At 39.1% G+C, this 16,985-nt stretch overlaps 1 protein-coding gene across 1 annotated transcript in view; it reads right to left on the minus strand.

Moving 5' to 3' along the window:
- Positions 1 to 16,985, minus strand: part of CD247 (CD247 molecule) — a 600,369-nt gene that overhangs the window by 48,022 nt on the left and 535,362 nt on the right. Inside the window, exon 7 of the mRNA XM_044073101.1 lies at positions 6,309 to 6,347. Coding sequence (XP_043929036.1) covers positions 6,309 to 6,347 — 39 coding nt within the window. The remainder of the gene's footprint in view (positions 1 to 6,308; positions 6,348 to 16,985) is intronic.

A 16,985-nucleotide genomic window follows, 5' to 3' on the forward strand; every position in this document is an offset into this window, starting at 1 on the left:
TTTTATACAGTTTTTTTATTTCGGTTTTATGGACTTATATATGCTGTTGTGACAAGTGATTTTTAGCCTTGGCAGGGAGGATAGTTGGTCCTGCCATAGAACTGCTTGCTGTTGGCTTGATAAATAGCTGCTGAACCATGATATAGTGAGGGAGTTTAGGTTGAGGGTAGATAGAGTTTTGAGAAGCATACTGTGGTTGACCATGTCAAAGGCCTTGGATAAGTCTAAGAAAACAGAGGATACAAAAAGTCAGGTGTTTCTGTGGGTGTTGATTATGTTGGTATAGGATAATAGTGCTGTTGAGTTACTATGGAAAGGACAAAATCCATGTTGTGATGCTGATATAAGGTTATTTTCTAGAAGGTATTGCATTAATTGTGTATGTACTACTCTTTCAAGTATTTTTGATAGGGGTGATAAAATTGCAATTGGCCGGTAGTTGGTGAGCTCAAGGGAGTTTCCACCTTTGTGGAGTGGAATAATATGAGATATTTTCCAGAGGTTAGGTACTTTAGATTCAGATATGGATCTGTTAATGAGGCTAGACACAGGGTAAGATATGGCAGCAGCTGATAGTTGAAGGAAATCAGCAGGAAGTTTATCAGCAGCCAGTATGGTAGGTTTCAATTTCTTGAGGAGTTTAGTAATGAGTTGTGTGGGTGCTGGGGAGAAGGAGAAGCATGGGGAGGTTGTTGTGTAATAGGGGTAGTAGGGGTTGGTGAAGGAGTGGGAATGATGGTGCTATTTAGGGTATTGGATAAGGCTAGGACTGTTTCGGTGAATAATTTGTTGAATTGGGTAGGGATGTCCTCAGCGTCGGTTGGTTCTATGGGTGTGGGAATGCTGGTTTTACCTGGGTGCAGTAATCTATTTGTTGAGGACCAGAATTTCTGAGGGTTGTGTGTGTGTTTGTCTTGCAAGGTTTTATAGTAATTGGTTTTATCGAGTTTTATAAGTTTTTTGGTCTTGTTCCAGAGTGCTAAGAAGATTTGTTTTGTGGTGGTGGTTTTAAGTTTATGAAGTTGAGCCCAGGCTCTATCTCTATCTTTCATTATGGTTCTGGTTTCTTTTGTTAGCCAAGGGGCATAGTTAGTTTTAACTCTGATGGTATGGGCTGGTGCATAACAGTTTAGGATTTTGAGAAAGGTTGAGTTAAAGTAGTCTACTGCATCATCTAGGGGTAGGTGTTTAAGGGGAGACCAGTCACAGTGTTTTAGTTCATTGTTTAGGTCCTTGGTTTTGAAGTTTTTTTTGTTGTGAACTATTCTGAGGATGGGTTGGTTATAGTGTTGGGATTTATTTTCAGTCATACTCTCCAGTCCAAGTGGTGAACCTGGGAATCCTGAGGCAATGTTACAATTGTCTCATGTACACAGACAACCCCCTCTTCCTACCATCAACCTCTAATGTATGCGAGAGATGCAACTATACAGCCAAACTGGAGGCTAAGCTCTCTCAACCCAAGACTGGTGTCGCCAGTCAGGAGGAGAAGGTAAACACACGTACCTCAAAACCAGTCACACATAGACTAATCACACCTGAAAACATGACACATAAACCCACAAAGACATACTCGGAGGCTCTAAATAAAAATTTGCCAAAACAGCAGAGACCTCCTAAGCAGACACACAATCACTCACTACCCAACATTAACCATACACATACCCCACATAGACAGTGTGCCACACACTCACAGCCCTTAAGGCCAAACAACACCCCTAATACACTAGTAATAGGTGACTCTATCATCAGGCACACCGATGTCCCACTCACCAGACTGAACAAAGAGAAGGTCACTGTAAGTTGCCTGTTGGGTGCCAGGATCCGCCACATAACTCAAGCACTCAGGTCACTACACAGCAAGTGCAAATACGACTCTGTCATTGTCCATGCTGGTGTGAATGACTTGAAGACGTACCTCCCTGGACTACATGAAAAGAGACATAGAGGAGCTCTCTGATCATGTAGCCCAGGCCGGTATGACCCTGACCCTGAGTAGCATCCTCACCCAGAATGATGCCACAGTATAGAGACAAAATGATAAACTTCAACAATTGGCTAAGCTACTGGTGTTATTCAAAGGGGATCCAGTGTCTGTCAGCCTGGGACGACATGCTAGACAAGCCACCTGGCTTCGCCAGGGATGGCTTGCACCTGTCACCCCTGGGCTTTTGAATACTGGCCAAGGCTCTTGCCACCCCCATAGTACCTTTTTTAGGCAAGGCTCAAAAGACAAACCCACCTCCTTAGACAATACAAAGAATAAAAAACTAAGGGTAATGCTACTCAACACCAGAAGTCTAAACCTAAAGATGCACGCACTCGAGGCACTCCTCAGTATCGAGCAAATTGATATCTGTGCATTGACAGAAACCTGGTTCAAGGCTCCTGAGAGCACCCCAGCATTACCAGGATTCAACTCATATCATACTTTTCGGCCACAAAACTTGGACAAAAGCACCAAGGGAGGGGGTGTATTCATCTTCATCAAGGACACCCACATCTCCAGATTAGTGGCATTGCATGAAACATCTGAAACAATTCATGTGCAACTAACAGTGGGCAAAACTGCCTTCCAAGTCATAGCCTGCTATAGATCACCCTCTCTGTCTCAGGACCCACACGCGGCCTTCCTGAGAACACTAGAGAATATGAAGATCCCACCAAACACCATAATACTCGGGACTTCAACTAACCAAACATTGACTGGGTAAACTACTCGAACCCAAACTCATTTGCCCAACGGTTTCTAGAATTCATCAACTCAAACACCATGGAACAACTAGTCACTGTTCCTACAAGAGGGGAAAATACATTAGACCTAGTCATTACAAACATAAGGGATCAATGTTCCACACCGGAGGAAAATCCCTTGTTGGTGAGATCGGACCACAAACTGATCACAATGGACATTCACATCCCAACCCCACCCCCAGCTAAGGAAACCACAGTGAAAAACCTCTCAAAAACAAACTTCACTCTCCTCAAGACAGAAGTAGGAAGCTTCAAAGCCCTGAGAAATTGGAAAATGTTACCCAAACCGCAGAATCCTATATGAACGCACTCTATATGCACCTACAGGAATGCATGGATCATGCCATCCCTAGTAAAACCAAGGCTCACTCCTCCAAAAATAGGAGACCAGTCTGGTGGACCCCAGCCATAAACAAGCTATACAACAAAAGGAGGAGACTACTACATGACAGGGCCAAAACCCTAAAAGGGAAGGCATCCCTGATCAGTATTAGCAAGAAACTTCGCTCCACCATAAAAGCCTCAAAGGCAAACTTTGAAAGAAAAATTGCCAAAGACTCCAAAGATAATCACAAGGCATTCTTCAGTTACGTCAGGAACCTGGGAGGAAACACCCAGATCTGCTCATAGCTAGTACAAAACGGCACAAAATACACGGAACTGACTGACATTGCCAATATTCTGGCTGACAGGTTCAGTGCAAACTTTACCCCCCCTTCCCCCCCAAAAGGGCCTGTGTCTATCCTGGATAAATGTAGTCCCCCAGATATCTCAGACATACAGGTAAAAGCAGCCCTCTCCAAAGCTAAAAACACAGTGTCAATGGGACCGGACGGAATACCGGGCTGCATTCTGCACGAGCTCCAGAAAGAACTAAACCCCCACTTAAATTCATTATTCCAACTCAGCCTTAAAACAGGTTATGTACCCAAGGAATGGCGTACAGCAACAGTGAGCCCCCTCCATAAGGGTGGCCCCACAACAGATCCTGGGAACTATCGCCCCATAAGTCTGATTAGCCTAATTTGCAAGGCTGTGGAGCGTATCATTATGGATCTCATAAACAAAGATATCGGGAACCTTCAGACACTGGACCCTACCCAGTTCGGTTTTGTTAAAGGCAGATCCTGCCTCCTAAACCTGGTTGACTTTTTTGAAACAGTCACCAAAGCCATAGATGAGGGAAAGGCAGTCCACACTGCCTATCTGGACCTCGCTAAGGCTTTCGACACAATACCTCATTCTGGAATCATAAAAAAATTAACCAGCTTAAACATCAACCCATATGTCACAAGATGGGTTACAAACTGGCTTATGGATAGAACGCACGTGGTCAGGGTTGGAAGTGCCATGTCTGACTCTAAACCTGTTACATGTGGAGTCCCACAGGGCTCAGTCCTGCGGCCCCTCTTGTTCGGTATATACTTCTCTGAAGTACAGGCCAGCACAAAAGGACTGTGGCTTACCAAGTTCGCAGATGATTGCAAACTGGGAGCCATAATAGACTCCCCGGCCGACAAAAGGGTCTTATGGAGACAGATGCCTGGTGTCAAAGCCGTGGCCTCAAACTTAATGCCAAAAAATGCATAGTCATCCCCTTTGGGAAAAACAAGGTACCTACTAATTACCACATAGGAGGTAACCCACTAAGTACAGAAGAAGTAATTAGGGATCTGGGGACCCAAGTTGATAGTAACCTCTCCTTTGACAATCACATTGCCAAAATAGTCAGTAAATCCTTCTATATTGCCCATCTTATAACTAAAGGGTTCTCGTCGAGATCTAGAGAGGTCATTGTGCCCCTATATTCATCACTCATCAGACCCATAATTGAGTACCATGCCCCATTTGGGATGTACCTTACCCGGCACCTGCAGCAACTGGAGAGACCCCAAAAGTTCCTTACCAAAAGGATCATGGGCCTCAAACAGTTGCCCTATGCAACTAGGCTAAAGAAACTACAGCTCTACTCAGTTGCTTACCACCTGCTCAGAGGCGACCTCTGCCTGACTTACAAGGCCATGTCCAACCCAGAATTAATGGACATGCTCCACCTTAAAAAAAACAAATCCATTAGAGCCACATGCTCCTCGGACTTAAACCTCAGCACAGCACTAAATAGGACATGCTGGAGGGATAGATTCATATCCCAAAGGCTTCCCACACTCTGGAATAAAATCCCAATTCATGTAAGACAAAGCCCCTCGCTAGCTCTCTTCAAGAGAAATCTTGATGAGTGGATGGGAAACCGTAAGTTTGCACCTGGGACCACTCCAGAGACGCTACTGGACAGAGGCTCTAGAAGTTAAATTATAAGGGTGGAGAGAGCCAAACACATTTCGGCTAGGCTTATAAATGCCCTAGGGCAGATAGCCTAGTATAAACCTATGAACCTATGAGGTAGGTTGGTTGGTGGTCGCCTAAATTGTCAGGTAGGCAGCCTGCCTGGTTTGCCAAGGTATGGTCCGACAGAAGTATCCAATCTAAGATGGATTGTCGTTTGGTTTTCTTATCAACTCTTGTGGGGGTATCTATGACTTGGGTAAACCCATGTAGGTTAATGTGGGTAGAGGGATTGTACTTGGTACAGTCAGACCAATCAATATTAAAATCCCCTAGGAGTATGGTCTCATGAGGATGGGAGATAGTCATTCAGTGTAGCAGGTTCTCCATAGTTTCAGTATTGTTTCCTGGGGGGATATAGGCACCTGCTATGGCTATTTGTTTGCTAGAGTTTAGTTTTAATTTAGCAAGAATGAGTTCTATGTCATTGACATCTTGGGAGATGTAGTTAAGCTGTTCTACTGTGAGATTATTTTGAAATGGAATGGCTACACCTCCTCCTTTTTTCCCTTGCCTATCTTTCCGTATAATATTGTAACCAGGGGGTGTGATCTCATTATCATGGTGTTCTGGTCTAAGCCAAGTTTCTGTAAGTATGGCTAAATCTGGTTTGTATAATGCCAATAGTGCATGGAGGTCCTGAACTTTGTTAAGTATACTTCTTACATTAATGTTTAAGAGCAGAAAAGAGGAGGTTGGTCTGTTATAAAGAGGATTTGGTTGGGTTAGGTCTGGGTGGAGTGAAGTAATGGGTCCTGGATTAGGGTGTATGTCTCCACAACAAGAGAGTTTTAGAGTTAGGTATAGGTAGAGCTTAAGTAGTTTTTGTAGTATTTTATTTTGTTTCTGGGATAAGTTGGGGTTAATTTTGTTTGTTGGTTTATAATTAACATAGGGGTGGAGTTGAGTTGGGGTATAATGATTTAAGTGTGTAGAATTCAATAAATGTTTCAGTCCCAGTAATTATTAAACATAGGTAACATTTCTTCTACCATTTCCTCTAGCATACTTTGGATTCTGCCTGACATTAAACTTGCAGAATATAAAGTACATAATTCTTCTTCAGCAAATATTTATATATGCCATTCCAGTCATGATGTTCACAGAATTTTCAGCAGTATTTTATATATAACATCCAGTTTTTCATATGAAAGCAGTACCACATGAAACATCTAGGAAAATATGTGATAAAGTTGATGTTGAAATCTTACCTGGTAAACACCTTCATTTCCCTTGCCTCTTCTTTTATGCTGTAAAAATAAGTTTAGAAACAAAAAGTTAGCAGACTGGGCTTTAACATCGACAGAACAAAATTGCAACAAAAATGTGCTTTGTTTTTATTTCTGTATGACACAGGTTAAACTCAATCTGCTGTGACCATATTATGCATTATGCTTTTTTGGACATTAATTTAATATGTGTGCCTGACTGTTTAATCCTCAGAGGGATAACATTCCATATATGGGATTAAAAATGGAAAATAGTTTGGCTGGTACTCTTATTCTTACAGGAGAACATGGACTTGGTACGGAAATCACTAAGTGGAAGAAGGGTAGGAGATTATGGTGGCATTAATAAGACATTACGTAGAGGGTGTTGGTATGGGGAGGGAAATATGGGTAGGCAGAAAAATATGGGCAGGTGTCAAATCTGCCTGGGAAATTTTGAAAATAAAATTAAGAAAAACAAGGTTCAGACAACCAGTAGGTTATCCTTGAGTATTAAAGTGACAATTTGTGATACTATAGAGTCCCTCATAGGTCATTTTTGAAGCTTCTTGGAGGAGGGAGAAGTACCAGGGGACTGGAAAAGATCAGCAGTGGTGTAAGGTAAAGGGCCTATACAGCATGGGGAACTACATTCCAATTAATCTGGCCTCAGTTTTGGGGAACATCATGGAGAAATACAAAGGGAAAGCAGGGGAAAGGCTAACATACTTCTTGGAAGCTAAAGGTCTGCAGAATAGGAGCCAGAATGGATTTAGAGCCAGAAATTTCAAACTAACCAGATCCACTTCCATATCTGGATGACATGTGGTGGAAAAAGACAAAGCACTAAAAGTGATATATTTGGATTTCAGCAAGAGCTTTGCTCTGTGCCACAATGTAAACTGATGGGAATGCTTAAAGGACTGAAGGTGAGTTAGTTGCTGGTAAAATGAGTGAAGAAGTCACTACAGGGCAAAACACAGAGATTAGTAGTAAGGACTGTCTAGCAGCAAACTATTACTACTGATGTATCTTGGGTCTTAGGGCTTGCAGTTTTCATTGCTTATTTGTCTGAGTTGAGAACAGGATAAACTTATTTGCAGATGGTAAAAGAACCAGAGAGATGCAGTTGATGGTGAAGCTTCCAGTCTGCGAAGGAATTTGGGGAGGCTGGATGCCTTGGTGGTTAGACTGCAGCTAAAGTTTACTACAGATAAGTACACAAGTTTGAATATGGAGCAGTACAACTCAGAGAAGGGGTATAAGCTGTGGGGAATCAAATTATAGAGTCAGGCCAAGCAAACTAACTGATGGTAGTCAACAAAGCAGCAATAAATTATAAGCAAGGGGATACTCCATTGTTAATAAAGTAACACTACCAATGTTTTGAGTGCTGGTGAGACCACACATGGAATACTGGATCTAGTATAGGATACTGCACAGTGGGAGGATACAAAAAGAGGTGACCAGGATGATTATTGAGGGTGGACCAAAGAACATATCACAGGAAGCAGGGACAATCTTTGATATATATTCTTTGGAAGTATTCATTTATTGATTGGTTTATTGACATTTGTTCACCAGGAAATTCCAACTGGGCAATAACCCATTTTCAATGGAGGCATGGGGAGAAAAGTTCCATCATATTACCTGAATACAAACAGTGCAATACAGTTCAGAAAAATCTAAAAATCTGATAGGGTTCAAAAGTATTACAAATACAGAAACAGAGAAACAGGCAGATTACAACAGTATAGACCACTACAAGATACAGAAAAACAATAAATATGACAAGCGTCCAGTGACTCGAAAAAACTGTAAAAAGTTTATTAAAACACCTGTAGCACCTTGGCAGAAATGCCTTTAAAGGACTACAACAGTAGGAATGTTTTCATAAGCATAATAAACATAATTTGATTAGATTACAAGGGTAAAAAGAAAGAGCAGTAAAGAAATGAGAATAGGTAAAGTAAAAAAGATATGAATACATACATTCGCAATGTTAGAAGAGAAAAAAATATATTTACATATATATATATATATATATATATATATATATATATATATATATATATATACATATATTCACAGTAAAAATATATGAAAAAAGAATGGGATTATACGCTGATCAATAATTATGTTATATTTAAGTAAGAGAAAATGAAACATGCATTAACATTGGTACATACGGTAGCACAGTAGGGCAGAGTGTGCAAATATAGCAAGTGAGTTAGATTTAGGGTACTAGAAGATGGTGGTAAGGCAGGATAGAAGGACTGGTGGTAAGAAAAATGAGGACGTATAGTTGGAAGAAGGTGAATGGGAAGGGGTGGTTGGAAGATGTGGGTTGAGATAAAAGCAAAGTGGTTTGAAGATGGAGCTAATGTGGTGTGGACCAGGGGCAGAGCCAGGAATCAGGAATGTTTTAAAAGAAATCTTGAATATTTGGAGGTTGGGCATTGACCTATTTGTTATTGGCAGTGATTTCCTGGTTTATTGCTACTGGGATAGTATATAGGCAGTGTGATTTCTTTGGTGTATGGATGATAAAGTGTAATTTGTCATTTCATCTTAAGGGACAATGTGGGATGTAGTTTTGGAGAGCTGTACAAGCAGAAGGATTGTGTATTATGTTTTTGTGCTGTATTTATAGGTAATTCTGACTAATTCAGTTATTTCAGTGCAGCACAGAAGTGGTTTTGGTTTATTTAATTTGCTATAAACTACACAGTCTTATAACATTGCTCTAGTTTAGTTTTCTGATTGGTTTGAAGGTTTGTAAGGATTGGGTGCTCCATATAGTAGCAATGTTAGAAAGTAGGACTTAGCTATGGTTGCTTTAGTAGTAGTTGTGAAGACGTCTTTAGTTCTGCATAGCATTCCTAACTTTTGGTAATTTTTTTATAGCACTTAGAATACATGGGTTGAATTTTAGGCTGTCATCGATGATCATGCCTAGCAATTTGATAAGAGATACATCTTCTATGTTCTTTGTTGTTTAGGGAGGTGATGTTGAAATTTGATTTGACTTGGGTATGTGAGTTACAAAAATACAGGATTAGCTTAGTTTTTTAGGGTTGAGTAGTAATTGTGCAAGTTGGAGTCAGTTTTCAATGGAGTTAAAGGCTTCTTGTATTATTTATTGAAAATGGGTTGGGCTATCGGAGGTACATATCAGTGCAGAATCATTTGCATATTGAATGAGAGAAGCTTGTTGATATGAAGTCTGAAGATTGTTGCTGAATATATTAAAGAATAGTGGTCTGAGAATAGAACCTTAGAGTACACCTGTGGTAACTGGTAGAAAAGGGAATAGGGTGAAAAGCTGTTCAACAGATTGCTGTCTGTCAGACAAGTACCTACTGAACCAGTTGAGAGTGAAGTGTAAGAGGCCAAGAGAAGACATTTGATGTTCATGTTTACTGTGTGATACCATTTTGAAGGCTTTGGATAAATGCAGGAATAAGGAAGGCACAGATTTGCCATTGTGTCTGGCCTTGGTGGTGGTGTCTAAGAAGGATAGGATGGTACTGGTAGTTCTATGTGCTGGGTGGAAACCATGTTGTGCTAGTGTCAGAAGTTGTTATAGAAGGAACTGTTTGAGAACACTTTTTTCCCAGAATTTTTGAGAGGAAGGATAGAAAGACAATGGAACAGAAGTGGGATACCTCTGTTGAGGTCTCCTCCCATATGGAGTGGGGTAATGTATGACTTTCCCCAGAAGGAAGGAACATAAGATATTTGTGTTGATCTATTTTCTAGGACTGAGACTTGTTATGGTACACCACTGGCAGTTGTTTTAAGGTATACAGAAGGGAAGCCATCTGTGGATGGTTAGCATGGTTTGGGTAATTTTTTTTTTATATATGAAGTAGGGTCAGTTTTTAAGATAAAAGGTGATCTAGCAGTGGGAAGGGTGTTGGGGTGTTTAAGGGCCACTATGTTGCCTATGAAATATGTACTGAACTGGCTAGCAATTTCAAGTGAGGTGAGGTTGACTGAAGGATTTGGATTAACGTTTGTCTATGCATGGATCAGTTATTTGATGGAGGACCATACTGTCTTGGTATTAGGGCTATGGCTGTTTTGCAGACCATTATAATATTGCCTTGTCCCTATTCACACAAGTTTTATAAGCTTTTGGAGTTCTCTAAACTCCTGTAGAAGTTGTGGTGTTTTGCTTAATTGCCGTTTTTTCCAGGACTGATCCTTTCGGCTTTGGAGTTCATCTAAGGCAAGGGAGAAGGAAGGGGCACAACTTATACCTAGAAAGAGGCAGATAAACTGTGGACATTATGAAATCCTGTTTCATAGTAAGGACAGTAGATAAATGTAATGAGTTCACTGTATGGGACATACATGGCAAAAATCACTGAAATATTTGGGAAATGAATGGGATAGGTGGAATGAAGAAATCAAAAGACAGGGAGGGGGTTGTTGAAAATGAAAGATTATTATTCAGCTGATGTGAATTTAATTAATTAATTTACCTGGATAAACGTTTTGCATAAACTCCAGGTTACTGGGGGAAATATCTTTCTTCTTTAAGTTACATTGGCTTTTTTAATTTATAAAACCTACTTTATATAATATTTTCAATAATGCATACTTTATATAATATTTTCAATAATGCAATTACCTATGAATGATAACCAAATACTTACAGTTCTCTGCCTGCCTTCACATTACTTAGTAAAGAAAATCGAAATTAAATGAAGCAGTTTTGTACATATGGATAGGCACAATACCAGAGTCAACCTTTACTTCAAGATATACAGTTTCACATATATTTATACTCACATATTCCTACAAATCAATTCTGACATAACCAGCACCCATCACGATTATAATTTTTGTAATTATATGCTTTAATCAGCAAAACAGATTCTTGTACACTCTATTAATGCTTCCAAATAACATTGTGTCATTATTCAATAAACCAATTTCATCACTCATGACAGATTACTGTATGACACTTAGAGCTTCCTCCCATAACTCCACATTTCTCTTATGAAATCCACTTTTTTCCCCTTAGCAGATTTAAGCTCCAGTTCTTCTAGATCATTCATCATCAAGATAATCTTAGACATACAAGGTGTCAACAAAGTTTTCCATCTTCTTGCTGGTGCCTTTTTAGTAATAATTCATAACAAAGATATTAACACAAGTTTAAATTTTGGGATTTGAATTGTTTCTAAGTTGTTTAATATAAAATCTATTTCTCTCATCTGTTCAGATGTCCCAAACATAATCTTTGTTACCCGGTTTACATTAATACGGAGTTATCTTAACTCTTGTCAATTCCAAAAAACATGTTTCCAAGTACCTATTACCTCCTGATTACACCTCACAGTTTATCTAGGATATAAAAATAGTTTTGCAGTCATTTCCATCCAAAAATTCTAAACTTTGCTGCTGTAGTCACCTTCCATGGAGTTATACAAATGTCTTACCATCTCTGTTTCAGATAAGCTGATGTAAAACCTTTTTCCCATAGCAATCTGGGACATTTGCATTTTCTATTTTGTTTTAATGCTTTGTATAACCTACTATCCAAGTGTACCCTATTTGTCTGATTTTGTTCATGCTTCTATTAAAAGTTGCACAAGCTGAGGTCTTTCACCCCTTTCTCTTCTTAGCATGCATTTCCAAAATTGTCTAACCCTCTGTATAGCATCCATTTGTTCCCTTTCACTTCATGGAACTAACAGGTTTCCTCCCACGTCATACTGCTACCACTCGTCTGAAGTTGTTCCCTAAAGGATATCATATCCTCATTGTATTTCCAGTCTGTCAGTATGGAGGTGTCTATGTTAAATCCTGACTTAGAGTAACCTATTGGCCAGAATTCAAAGTGCCACCAATGTTCTGGTGCTTTCTCAATAATTCAATCAAGAGTCCTTAATTGACTTATCCCATTTCTCATTATTAACCACCTATCCAACAGCTCCCATAAATACCTGTTTTATAGTCATTTAGATTTTCCACAGTTGTTGTCAAAATTAATTTTTTCCAATTCAACACATAATTACTATCCTGTAATTTATATATTATATAAGTCTTAATTCTGTTGCTGCATATGATCTTCTAAGTGGGGAATTTCTAAGCCTCCTTCCTCATTTAAATTCAACATAATTTCACAGTTGACTCTAGGGTGTTGATCTAACCAAATATATTTAGATATTTCTTTTTTTTAACCTTTTCCACCATATCTGATCTGACTATGAGATAAAGCTTGAAGTACATAAAATAATCAAGATAGAACAAACATTTTAACCACTTGAATCCTTCAGTCCAGATCAACTTTCATTATTTCCCATTTCTCCAGCAAGCCTGTAATTTTCCTAAATATATTTGACCATGTTTCCTCAACTGAATCCTGAGACCTTGCTGCCATCCACATCCCTAAATATTTCATCCTAAAATATCCCCACAAACTAGGATATTTTTTTATTTACTGAAAAGCTGGAATGTTTTGTTTTTCTTCCGGCTTTTCCCGGTTAGGGGTTGCCACAGTGGAACTCCGGTCCGCTAATGATTGGCAGTTGGTTTTTATGGTGTCAAGTTGCCAGCCTGACGCCCAACCTTCAATGAAGGCATGCCCATTCAACGCATGTCTTTCGAACGCCCACTCGACCGCGGGGAGGACATGCAGACTCCACACAGAAGGCACTCCCAACCCAAGGCGAGTATCAAACGGGAGAACCTCTTGCTGTGAGGCAACAACACTACCACTGCACCACCGTGGAAGTACTGAAAAGCTGGAATGTAATTAGCAAAAATCATTTCTGTTCTGTCCTGATTAATTTTATAGCCAGCTATTCCTCTGAACTGGCTTAAAATCTGCTATAACTGATTTGTATCATTCTCTGGATCTGTTAAAAAGATTATCACGTCATCTGCAAACATGTCTAATTTTCACTGGATTTTGTGCTGGTCCGTTTGTTTTGGAATTGCTGTCTTGGTTTTTGGACCATTGCATTTGCCGTCCATGCAGCATTTGTTTGTTTGCTAATTTGCACTGGATGCCCTTCAAGGGACAACCTTTTATAGAGGATTGCTATATCATGGCAGCTAATAGTTGAAGATGCAATGCAAAAAAAGTGGTGAGAGGGGCAACCCTGCCATGTACCTCGATACCCCTTGGATTCCTAAGGTAAGTCTACCATTTACTTTAATTCTTGCATTAGCACTTCCATATAAATTCTGAAGTAGTTTTATCAGTGGCAGTGGGAACCCCCATAACCCCTATGTTTTCAATACCTTCTATAAGTAAGGCCAATGGGCCCTGCCAAATGCTTTCTTTGCATCAAGCCCATCATTTTTGTCTCTTGCTGCTGCCATGTGTATTAAATTGATGAAAATAATATTGTGAAAAGGCTGTTTGTCATATCCACATTGGTCATGATGTATTAATTGAGGAGCAAATGTGCTAATCTGTTGGCTGTTACAGCTGCAAATATTTTGCAATCTTGATTCAAAACTAATAATGGACACTAAGAGTTCAGGCTAGAGGAATGTTTTCCTTCTTTCAATATTACTGAAATTATTGCATCAAACCAAGAAGTTGGTATTTCTGATGTCCAATATTTTATTAAACAGGACCTTCCAAGACGATATAAGAACCTTCCCTGATTCTTGTTTTTTAATTTGCTCAATAATTTCAAAGTCTGAAATTGGTCTTATTAAGCTAGCTCTCTCCTCTTCTGTCAACTTTTGGAGGGTTAATCCTTCTAGGACATTTGCATATTGGACCTCCAAGTTATTTGTCATTCTCAGTTTAGCATATAGTTCCTCATAGTAATTCTAAAAAAAATTCTCTGAATCTATTACCAACTCACCTGTCCTGGGAACCCTTAACTTTTAGTATTTGTCTCTCAGCTTTGAGCTGACATGATTTCTAATTTCTGTGCTTAACACTTTTTAGAGCTTTACAGTTAAAGCTCCTATACATAGCACAAGCAGAAACCTATAATTCAAAGTGGAAAGGAATGATAATGAAACAGGAAAAGTTCAAGAAATAAGGGGAGACTGGGATTTTGGGTGCCGACCCTTAGGAGAAAAACAGTAACAATACATAATATTACATTCATAAAGTCGCAGAAAGAGGAACAGGCCAAGAATTCATTTGGACTACAGGCTAGAAATTGCCTTCCCTATCAAGGCTTGACATCAGAGTATAGGCAAATAGGGGAATGCTAAGTAAAAGACCAGCACTGGCAGAGTTTTTAGTAGACTCTAGTGCAGAAGCTACTGATAAACAAAGGATTTATTTATTTTTTATTTAACATTTGTTAACCGGGAAAGTCTGACTTGGAGCAAAGCCAATTTTCAGCAGAGGCCCGGGGAGAAATGATCCAGATGCATGTCTTTGGATAATTAGTAGGGCATATAAAATATTTCCTGATAACTATAGAAATCAATCAGGGGAAGCTAGAAATGATTGGGAAGAGACTGAATAAGCAATTCACAAAGAAACAATGGATGTGTATATATATATATATATATATATATATATATATATATATATATATATCTCCCAAATGTGCAACAAAATCTAAAAGATTTACAATTCTTGCTTGGAAGCATTTGCATAGGTATTTTTATATCTCAAGCAGACTCAAAATAATTTTTTCTCAGGTGGATTGCAAATGTTGGAGGTGTGATGGGGAAAGAAAGAGATAACTGGGAACACATTTTTAGGAGTGCAATGAGTTGGCAGACATTAAACATTTCCTGTAGACTACTCTGTCAGAAACAATGAGTGAGCAAATTGGTATAACTAAGGAAATTATTTTTTTGAGCTGTGAAATACACAATTAGGATTGCCTAGACATAGTAAGGCCTTGCTGAGTCTAATTCTGGTGGCTCCAAAAAGGCAATTACTATACAATGGAAATCAAAGTGTAAACCAATTCTACTAGAAGTAGTGACTATAGTAACAGAGATAAAAGAACCGGAAGTTGGATTGTTAAAAAAGGGCAGGAACAAATTACATAGAAAAAAAGGGGAATTTTGAGAGTGATACATGCAGAATAATGTTTTAGATGAGGAACTAGGTTTAAAGGAAAGCAGGAATTGTAAGAAGGATGTAATGTTTGACTGACAATGACTGTTTAGAAGATTATATATGATGTATGATGTTTGCAACTGAAAATATGTCATTATGGTTTGTTTTCATTTATATAAATGTATGATTTCCTGTCATAAGTGACCATTCAATAAAGATGATTCTTGCTAAAAAAAAAAAAAAAAAACACTTTTTGGAGCTTAGATGTATTAGAAAAAATATAATAATCCAATTACTACTCTTGGCTTTGCTACCTGATCTTCTAAATAACTTCCCCACTTTGCCTATATTTCTGTTAATTCCTGTTCCTCTTCAACAGTGAGCCAATCCCCCTTCTAGTGCAGTTCTTTCAACCTCTTCTGATTTTGTTCCCTTCCTTACTTACTTCAGTTTTTTCCATAATAGTGTCCCTTTGTCCTTGACAAATGTTACCCTTTAGTTTTTGAAAACTTCACAAGCATCAATGGAAATTTCAAGCCATTCACTTGCCTGATCAAAAGTCTCTGCCGTAAATTTCTGCAATTTATTTTTTAGGTGGGGCCTTGTCCACCAAACACATTCAGCCCGCCAATGCTTACACATTAAATATGGGGTCAGGTATTTTATGATGTATTCCACTGGTGAATGATCTAAAAGCACCCTAGGTTATGTAAACACTCCCTCAGTTAAGTAAAGATGTTCTTCTGATACATTTAATCTGTCTAATCTGGACCAGCTGCTATATACATCTTATACATGGAAATATAGCCTGTCTCCATTTTTCCAGTGTCCTGCCAACCAAAGACCCCTAAAACTTGCTTTAAGTATTTAGCTTCAGGAGTAACCATTCTACCCCTTAGCCCTCCACTCATGTCTTGTGCCTCTATGATTATATTTTAATCTCTTCCTAACAGTAGCAGCCCTTTTTGAAGTCCAGAAACCTCATTCAGTATTTCTATACCTCTTTTAGTTGCCTCTAAAAAGAACAAATCTACTTTGATTATCTATTAAAGTGTCATCTACCTCTACATCTACCTTTTTTCAGTAAAATTCCTCCTTTCCTTCCATTGAAAGCATTCACAAAATATCCCTTTCCTCGCCAACCCTCTAACAGTTTTTGATGCTTTGAAAGTGTGTCAAGGAATCATAGACACTACTATATTTCAGTGGAGAAAACAGCATGCAGGAGATGAGGGAGGATGGAGGAGGTCAGGAAGGCAGGAAGTTGCGTAGGATAAGGGGGGGTATGCAAAGGTAGAAGACTAGGTAGAGGAAGAATATAATAAAGCCAAAGGTAGTCAGGCAATATCTCTTTTCAACAGCAGAGCAGGACACAGCAGAAAACCTTCCTCCTACTTTTCCTTGTAAAAGTAGGAAGAGTTGTAGATATCAAAAGGTGAGAAGTGGTAAGTACTGACTGATAAGAGTAGGTAGGTGCTTGCTGACCCATAAGGGTGATTGCACTAGGAGTCTGGAAGGAATTTCCTATTCCCACTGGGTTTTCAAGTTTTTGCCTTCCTCAGCAAGTGGTAAGTAGGGCAGGTATGTGTTGCAGCCAGGGAGAGCAGACTTGAAATACCAAAATTGCAAAGAAGTTTTCTTGGTCTGGGGAAGTTGTATAGGCTTGGACA

Source organism: Protopterus annectens, chromosome 5.part1 (genome assembly GCF_019279795.1).
Source record: "Protopterus annectens isolate FY-2018-M chromosome 5.part1, PAN1.0, whole genome shotgun sequence".
In the NCBI taxonomy this organism is placed as follows: Eukaryota; Metazoa; Chordata; order Ceratodontiformes; family Protopteridae; genus Protopterus; species Protopterus annectens.